We start from the raw sequence: 9526 nt of genomic DNA, 5'->3' as shown, positions 1-9526 counted from the left end.
AATTAGATATTACTCAATTACAAGTAAATAAAACAGATTGATTGTATTTTTTTAAATATAAGTTGGATGTTTTTCAAATAAGCCTAATTTAATTAGGTTATAAATAAACTTTATCTACAAAGTTGCTATTTTAAACGGTTTGTAATGAAATACATTAAGGAATGTCGTTCAAAATTTGTCCAGAAATATAGTATATATTCGTAACTGAAACTAAAGTTGTCTAAATTCAATCAATAACCCTGTTAATAAAGATTGTTCAGATATTTTAATTCTGGTTTATAAAAATTCTGACTTGAAAACAAAAACTTCTTGAATGACAAATTTCTTTTTGTACTAATTAATTTTATATCAAAACAAATGGAAACAACTTTAGTGTAATTTACAAAACTCGAAGTTAAATCAAACTTTGTTCGTGAAGGGTGTATACTAAATATATTTTACGCTTTTATCCTAATTGCAAAGTGTTAAAATAATTACTGTATCATTAATATGTTACGCCAGTTTCTAGATTCGTATGAAACGTTAATGAATTGCAAATGATCCCGAGGGTGGAAATAAATCTCGTCAGTTTTCCAGAAAACAAGGAGAGAGTGCAGAGAGTAGAGCAACTTAAAGCCAAACGCCTGCAGTGATATCAAAATTATGGAAATTATTTACTTAAGACCGCAATGTGTTTCCAAGTTTGGCTTAATGAGGCCGACTCGGTGCGCTCTATTTCTGATTCCAGCAAGCAAATTTCCTATTGTCTTCGTACGGTTTCTTGCAAATTAATTTGAGGAATTGTTAATTGGATGTATGCCGTAAGTAAATTGCGAAGAAATGTCCCGATAATGCCACGCGCATTCCCGAGTCGTTTAATGTTCCTTTAATGATGTCAATTATCTAATGAAAATAGGCAATTACCTCAAAACTTCCAATAAATTATGGTAAATGGGCAATGAAAAGACTAACCCTCAAGGGAGCTACGCTAATGACTTTTCGACTTTAAGGGGGAAACAAGATACATGCAAATTTATGATAATTTTGGTGAAAAAACAAATCGGCACTTTTTCTGTCCCAGCCTGGGCCTGATTATTCGGGATGAAATCCGAAAGAGCGATGTTTTCTGTCACATGTAAAATGAATTTTATGCTAAGGAAATATTTTTCGCTCCCAAGACAAATGATAAAAATTGGCGGTAATTTCGTGGAGTGTTTGCGCGAAAATGAAATGCCTCCAAATACGTTCTCGTTCGTCAAATGCTTATTTATACGCCGTTTCAGCTTTTAAACTTGATTGAGGCTTTACTCTATTTAAATGTTTCAAAAAAAGAGTAATACAATTAGTACGTTTTTAAATTGCACCATTAAATCCGCACTCTTTTTCAAAATATCCCACTCGATTTTCTCCTTAACCTTAAAACTCCACTTTAGCAACCCTCAAACCTTTCAAAAAAATTTCCAATATGTTCAGGTCGCAATCAGTGCCACGTGTAACGTTTTCAAGTACTTGTTTGTTCACATTTTCAATTGGAACGGACGTGTTTGCCGTTGGACACAATAAACTAGCTCGGGTCCATTTTTCTCGGCAACGATCCTTTTCCTGTCCCGAAAAGCGTTACCTTTTATTATACAGGTTCAATCCATTATTTTTGCTCTTTATCCGTCGTTATTATATGGTGATAAAGTAGGTTTCGTTGAAATATAACACAAATTAATACTTGGCTCAGAAAATCTGGATGTGTGTGGCAAAAACCCTTTTAAATCTGTCTGTCCAATTCTTAATGATCAATTAAGTTGACTGTTTAATTTGGTTCTAATTATACTAAAATGCTGTTTTTGGTAATAAGGTGTGAAAAATTGTTAATGCAGATTTTACCCAGAAATGTCTTTGACCTACTGATTTTTGTATTTGAGCTGCCTGAGAGAACACAAAGGATAAATCATGCCAGCACAGGGGCGGATTTTGATTATATAAACTCCTCTCTCTCTCTCCCTATGTAACCCAGTGACAGAAAATTAACTATTTATCAAGAAGGCTTTAATTTCCGTGTCCTGGTCTTGAAGGGATGCAGTTAATGTACCTAAGATCGGCCGGTCTAATGATAACGTTTGTAGTAACGAGCGTTCGAGTACTGTCCAACGTTTGAAATCGATAACCGAGGAAATTACGTTATATTATTATCGAGAGGTAAACTGAAGTTTTCGGGTCATTCCGGAAACTTTTTGGATTAAAACGCCAACGACTTAATTGATATCGTGTTTTGTAGTAAACACCGAAAAAGTCCAAACAGTTCTAAAGAAATCGATTTTTAGTTGGAGCGAAAAGCCTGTCGTACATTTTCCCAAGTTTCTAGACCTTTTCTCCATAATAACTTTGTGGTTTAAAGGGCTTTATTGTGAATGAAAGCGTCGAGGGCTGATAAACACCTTTAGTAACGCTCTGAATGGATCTTTACGCCATTTAATCTAAATTATATTTTGTCGAGGATTAGGAGTGAAGTTTCGGGACCAACAAAGTTTTTGATGTTTTGTGGGGTTAACCGTAGCCATCTTGGAGTAACGATATTTAAGCGAAAAAAATTTCAAAAAAAGCAAATCAACTTGATTTGCATTTCAGAATATGGTTACATTTGATTATTTTTTCATATCCCTGTATAAAGCAACATTTAAGTAAAACTCATCTTTAAAGAGAACCCCAAAATTGGGCATACATCGAAAGTTTAACAGAAAAATTAGCATAATCCAGATTCTCGGGACCGGAGTTTGCATTTAAATTTAAGGTGTTGTTCCCTTTTACACTTTCTTTGTTTTCCGGGTATCTGCAAAAGATTTATCGACATGCAAGAAACACCGCAGATTTACATTTTATTGCTTCACTTCAGTGTCGACGCTCCCTATTGTTTTGCGGTATTATCCTTGGATTACCGCTGGCAAGGTAAACGATGATTCATTAGAAATTTTCTGTCGTACAATGGAAATAGTGTAAAAGTTGAAAAAAGTGGGAAAGGTCGTAAGGGATTTGCACTTAACTAAGAGCCTCTTTGTCTTTATGCTAAGTTTATTGTTAGAGTCTTTTTGCAGCCCCAAATAAAGTTTAGTAGCAACACTTTTAACTAGGTGTTTTCATAAGTAATTAAGACAACTAAATGCACGTGTAATTCGCTGCAAACTCGAACAAACTTTGTTGTTATTACTCATGAAATTTTAGTGCTGTTATCAGCTTTTTTCAAAATTACGCACACACACAGTTAGAAATGGTCACTTTACTATGTCGGCCATATCCACTTACAGGGCCCCTATTTTTTGCCTCTAGTGTCAACCTGTTTAATTTATTGCTCATAAAAACAGCATTAACGGAAGTACATAATTAGAAAAGAAAATCGGCAATTACAGGAATCATATTTATTAATTCAAACCCGTCATTACTTTTAAGTAGTTCTAATCGGTCGTACTGGCAGTACTGCCCGGTGTTATGTGTCGTGAGTGATCACTAAAAGCACAAATAGTGATTTTAAAGCTTCAAGGTAAGTAACTTTTAAGTTTAAAGTTTTTTTTCACAGTTAAGATATAACAATGTTTCAGATTGGCAAAATTGCGTTGGAATGAACATTGATGGCTGGGTGAGTGTAGTGTGTAGTCCAAAAACCAGTTTAAGTGCCTCTATTCTAATCCTCCAAGATATAAATTAAACTAATTGACGTACTCAAAGCTCTGCGATAGTGACCTGTAGGTTTTTCTCATTTTCGAAAATATCCTTTTCTTTTTTTTCCATAAATACTCGCACAATAACAACATAAGACCCAATAAAACCCCTACAAAAAATAATAAAAGTGCAGTGGCAATATCGTTGATTCTAGCGCTTTGGTAACTGGATTGCTGGTCGCATTGAGGCAAACTAGGAGCTCGTTTTACGGTGATATAGTGATGAATCCCACTTTCAATCATTTTGATCAAGCTGCAAGTTTTAAGGCATTATAAGCTTAAGTGTGTACGCAATGGTTACCATAAGTTGATCACTTTTCTGTAAGGAGAGGTTAAGGACATAGGAAAAGCAACTTTGTTGGTGGCACGTGCAGCTGGTAACTCCACTATGTCGTATTTGCATCTGTAACCGCTAATTTTGAGCAATTCTTTCCGGGCTGCGTGTCCAGTTGCAAAAAATCCGTAATTGCCTTTAGTTGCTTTGAGCAAACCTTCAGTGATGTTTTTAATGTTGTTGTGCAGATAACCTCTTAGGTAGATTTGGTTTAGTTCTGTATCATTTACGGCCTGAAATCACCATTTACCTATGGTTGACTTGAGAGATAACTTAGTTTACCCTTAAAAAAGATTCATCTACACTATTTTTAGCGTAGCCAATATCATAGTCACTGTTAAGCAAGTCAGCAATGGTTCTAATTTTGGTCAGTTTCACAGACAGCATTGAAGTTATAGTGGCTGAGTAGGAGTTGTAAATTACCAGAGCAAAGAATAAGGAGATAACGATTATCATATTGCCTGAACTGGTCCGAGCCTGTATTTGGGTACCTGAAAATAGTATTAGTTTTGTTTGGTGCAGAAATACTGATTTAGCATGTGCGTTCAAAAAATGTAAATTTTACGTTTTATAGTTGGCTGTTAACTAAAAAATCTCGCATGTGGTTTATTTGAAATTTATCTACCTTGCATGCTAAAAACTCCAGTAATCCAGAACAAAGCGTCGGACAAGGCATAAACGTGCGAATATATACCGGATGATCGTTTGTACTCGCTCAAGCCTGCGACAATGTATACCGCCATTACGCCGGCGAATACTACTCCGGCCGCCATGACGTTAAACAGCAATTCCGGTGAAAATGGCGCCATGAAGATGTCACGAGCACTCGTTGAAGCTTCTGGTTTTAGGTATATGTTTCGTCTAAAAGTTAATCCGCTAATAAGGCCACGAACCTCGAATCGGAAAAATCTATGGATATATTTGACCTGGATTTTTAATCCAGTTCAAAACTCCAGAAAATATTTAGTTTACTAAAATCAGTTAAATAACAAATCTATTACCTAAATAGTACGTAATAAATACTTACTGAGATACCATTATATCATGAGTAAAAATTAACACACTATAAAAATCCGGGTTTTTAATAACGCTATCCAAACCTATATCCACTTCTTGGTCTATGACAGCCCCTAAAAGACCACTCCAATTACCATTGTTGGATCTAAGACCCAAATTTGGGTATGTTTTCTCTTTCTGCCTAAAATTTCCAAATTATTCAACTATTATTATGCAATTAGTTGTGTAAATACGTTGCGTTAAGGTAGGACGTGATAAAATCAGCAATTTTATTCAGGTTCTCCATATCGTTGATGTCTTCAGCAAGACTCTCATCGGTCATAATTTTATTGTCAGTTTTCGACTGGGTTATACCAAAAATCAACGAGTTCTTCATAAAATTTATTCTAGTTTCCACTGATTGAAACCTTTTCAGCTTGTCGGTTCCTACTTCATAGTTCCAAAAACCTAATCACACTAATTAGTGTTACGTCACAGTTTAGTAGTATAAAAAGTACCTAATGGTCTGACAACCATAGTAGCGTTGATATTTTTGCGAATTTTATAAATTTGCAAAAAACAAAAACTTCCTGCCACTGTTGCATTCATTGAGTGGCACAAGTCCGCAAAAGTCGTATTGAACGTTTCGTTTTTCTGTAACGTTTGGTTGAAGGGTAGTAGTTTTTGCACTACTGGGTCAGCCCAGTGCATTGGAAAATTTGACGACCTTTTGCAATTTTCTAATAATCGTCCTTTCTAAAATTGTATATTAGCAACAATTTTACCTATTTAGTGAACCATACCGAGTCAGTTTTGGTAGTATTTGACGCAGCTATTGCAATGACCAAGTCTACTGCTAATGTTATGTCGCTGTTTCTTAGCTTGTCTAGAACTGCTTTATCAGTTTTGTTTGTTGGATCAATGTCGGCGTAAATATGAATCCATTTAAAGTACATGTCATCATCAAAAAGGTTTAACTGAAATTTGAATCAGCAATAAAAACATTGAGTACATTTTCTGTCAATTACAACCTGATCCAAATACTGTTGCATATCCATACTTTTACTAATAAAATATACTATCAAGACATTCTTAGCCTGGATCAGGGAGTTTCTATAAAACTTTCTCTGAAAAGCCACCCTTAAACCATTGTTGTTGAAACAGTTAATCAGATTGAGTTGAATAGCTTTCATGTTACAGGCTAAAAATGAAAATGTCAAGTAATTATTCAAGTGACCTTCCTTCGATACAGTGACACCAAATACGTGACATACTCCAGGAGTTTACTAACTTGTTTCTTAAGGAAAATCGCGTTAATGTCATTATCGAAGGTTGGCAATATATAAACAGATGATCTTTATTTTGGTTACACTTTGTTTGCGAATTCAAAACAAACATTACCTAAGTTTATCGAACTGTCAACGATGTACAGTAGACTGATTCTACGCCACGATGCATAGTCGACAATCATTTGAATGATTTCTGGAGTGAATTTTGTGGTGCAATTCAGTTTTTCGTGGCGATTTGTGGATTCGTACGATTTTGCTTTTTGGTACCCATCATAAATAGATGACTGATAAAAATCAGCGAACAGAATTAGTATCAGGAACGTTGTAACGTGAAACGACATTGCTGACTGAACTTGGATACTGTAATTACCCATCAAACTTTCCTTAAGAACTTGCGTGAGTATATACAAATATGGGGATTTAATTAAGCTTAATGAGTTTCTGCTAGTAGATTCAATTACTGGTCGAAAAAAAAAACATTAAAAGAAAAATTATTGATGGGAAATAACAGCTGCATTTACTAATTTTAATGAACCCAATTTTTGCTTTCGACGCAATAATTAAACGGAAAGAGTTGCATTACCGGTAATTACTTAATTTTGGTTATAAACGTTTAAGAGAAATTTTAACCAAATTGGTAACTGAATAATGCAGGTAGCATTTTGTTGATAATCATTTTATTATAGTCCACGTTTATTAAAATAATAAATGCAAAATTACTGAACCGCAATGATAAATAAAATATTGAAATTGTAATTGCCTGGATGATAATAACGTTTTAAATTTTATTAGTTTGCTACATTTCATTTAGAAGCTGTATAATTAACTTGCTTTACAACAAACAAAAATACAATATGGCATACTCTGTTTATTTAAAATACTATAAGTTTTTTGACGTTTAGTATATTTTATTTCAGGTTCGCAAAATGATGACTTCTTACAGTCAAATAACCGAAACCAGTAACAACTTTAAACCTGAAAATGACCAGTCACTTGAAATATTAAAGTATCATTGCATTTTTGGACAATTTGAAACACCAATCTACTGGGGAAACTTAGTGTTAATCACCGCCCTTCATTTAGTGACCGTATATCAGTTACTGCATTTTGACTACTTTGGTCATCCCTTTTTTTTCATTTACTGTGAGTTTCTCTTCTTGAAAGTTGAACGTATTTTAGAAATAACTTTTTGTTGAAGCTCCGATTATTGGAGCTTTAGGAGCTTTCGGAATCACTGCTGGAGCTCATCGATATTGGACTCACAGATGCTTTAAAGCAAAACTACCCCTTAAGCTTATACTGCTGATGTGCTACTCCATAGCTGGGCAGGTAAATATTAGTTCTGACTTTCAGTTGCTTAAAGCTCAATTTTGGCATTGCAGAATACCATACTAGACTGGGTCAGGGACCACAGGGTGCATCACAAATTCAGCGAAACTGATGCTGATCCCCACAATTCTCATAGAGGATTTCTTTTCTCCCATGTGGGTTGGCTTTGTATGAAGAAACACCCCCAAGTATTGCGCAAAGGCAGACTGATTGATGTTAGTGATATTTCTTCGGATCCATTACTGGCATTTCACATAAAGTAGGTTCGATATTCTAGTAGACTAGATAACATTACAAAATCTGTTATAGGTATTGGTTTTGGTTTAAATTATGTTTCTGTTTTATCCTCCCCACCATTATACCACCATTGGTATTCAACCAGGATTGGTGGCCTTCCATATGGTCCAATCTAATCAGGTATTGCCTTAGCTTAAACTTCACTTGGAGTGTTAACAGTTTTGCTCATATATGGGGAAGCAAACCCTACAACAGGTAACGTATCAATTTACATGGTTTTTAAGAAAATAACAATTAGCACTTCTTTAGGCATATTCGACCGGTGGAAAACAAACTAGTTTCCTTCGTATCCTTCGGCGAGGGATGGCACAATTACCATCATTCATTCCCTTGGGATTACAGGGCGGCTGAAATAGGCAATCAGCCAAACTTTACAACGTTTTGCCTGGATCTTTTTGCTAAAATCGGTTGGGCTTACGACCTGAAAACGACGTCTTCAGACCTAGTGAGAAGGATGGTCAGGGTTAAAGGGGATGGTACAGGCAAAATACAAGAGAAATAGCAAATAATCAAAGTGTAGTGCTAAATTTTGTGATATAACTAGCTAGTATTTATTTTGTGAGTGAATGTTTTGAATAAAATCAAAGTGTCAATCAGGTCAGAGCTTAATAAACAATTTGTTTTTTTTTTTATTGGAATTCAAAAATTGCAAACTGTCAGCAGCTGCTCTTGTATTATCGCACTTGTTGAGCATGGACATCTTATCATCAATGCAAACAAAGTTATCTTATATGTGTATATAAATTCGGTACATTCAAAGCAGGAAAAATAAGTTTATGTTGTGTTAATTTGTTAATTATTAGACTAAGAAGTAACAGTTAGTAGTCAGTCAGTAAATAACAAATACTGTTCTTCTAGCAGTCCAAATTTTGACATTGCTTTTTAATATTATTAGGATTTCATTGCATATTAGGATTTAGAAAACTTTTTTTTGTAGTTTTCGATACAAACCGTGTTTCTGAGATTTATACTGTGTAAGTAACTGCTTAGCTAAGTTATCCTACAAAAACCACGTGATACCTGTCACTTATGTCAAAACTGTAAAAATTTGCCTAGAATTTGCAAGAATTACAGTTTAACACAGTTTTCTTACATATGACGTATTTCTGAGATTTATGACAGTTATTTTGACAATTGTTATTAAATAACTGGTATATTACAAATTGTTTTACTTCCTTTATTTCATGGTTAAAATTTTTAATGATTTTTCAATTTTACCTTACTGGTAAATTTACACTTATCACTATTATTAATTACGAGAGACAAACACGTTTCATCAGTTAAAAAATGATAAATTTACCAGTCATTAATGCAACAATGCACGACATTATAGCTTCAGACTGTAATAACTAATTAAATTAAGAAAATATGCATTAAACAGTCAATAAATTAATCAAAATGTGATGCTTCATTTGCTTCTGTATCTAGACTGCGTTAATAAGTAAAACATATTAATGGGATTTGCTGGTAGACATATTAAGATAACTCCTGGTAATCTTAATGTTTTCTAGCATTTATCTAGAATAAAAAAAATTGAGGCTGAGAAATTTATTTTCGCTTTAGTGTTAAGTGTTAAATGGAGTCTATTTCCTGAATAT

At 34.2% G+C, this 9526-nt stretch overlaps 2 protein-coding genes across 3 annotated transcripts; one reads left to right on the top strand and one right to left on the bottom strand.

Moving 5' to 3' along the window:
* The first annotated feature begins 3224 nt into the window (after nucleotides 1-3224).
* LOC145728044 (acyl-CoA Delta-9 desaturase-like) lies at nucleotides 3225-9091 on the top strand. Of its 2 annotated transcripts, XM_081977970.1 has the most exons (7): nucleotides 3225-3505; nucleotides 3564-3601; nucleotides 7220-7445; nucleotides 7501-7631; nucleotides 7685-7890; nucleotides 7941-8123; nucleotides 8178-9091. In XM_081977970.1, exons 2-7 carry the CDS (start codon nucleotides 3584-3586, stop codon nucleotides 8428-8430), a joined length of 1017 nt encoding a protein of 338 aa, XP_081834096.1. In that variant the 5' UTR covers nucleotides 3225-3505; nucleotides 3564-3583; the 3' UTR covers nucleotides 8431-9091. The 2 variants fall into 2 exon arrangements, with proteins under 2 accessions (XP_081834096.1, XP_081834097.1); XM_081977971.1 differs by lacking the exons at nucleotides 3225-3505; nucleotides 3564-3601 and adding an exon at nucleotides 6506-6698.
* Nucleotides 3609-6375, bottom strand: LOC145728046 (glutamate receptor U1-like). Its single transcript, XM_081977972.1, is given in 8 exon segments — nucleotides 3609-3936; nucleotides 3985-4250; nucleotides 4300-4508; nucleotides 4643-4878; nucleotides 5045-5215; nucleotides 5268-5481; nucleotides 5532-5769; nucleotides 5817-6375. Coding segments are annotated over 8 exon segments (1989 nt in total). The 5' UTR covers nucleotides 6207-6375; the 3' UTR covers nucleotides 3609-3671.
* Nucleotides 9092-9526: the final 435 nt, after the last annotated feature.

Source organism: Ips typographus, linkage group LG4 (assembly GCF_016097725.1).
Source record: "Ips typographus isolate SLU linkage group LG4, UJ_Ityp_2.0, whole genome shotgun sequence".
In the NCBI taxonomy this organism is placed as follows: Eukaryota; Metazoa; Arthropoda; class Insecta; order Coleoptera; family Curculionidae; genus Ips; species Ips typographus.
Note: the sequence above shows the minus strand (reverse complement) of the source record. Positions and strands in the feature narration are given on the sequence as shown.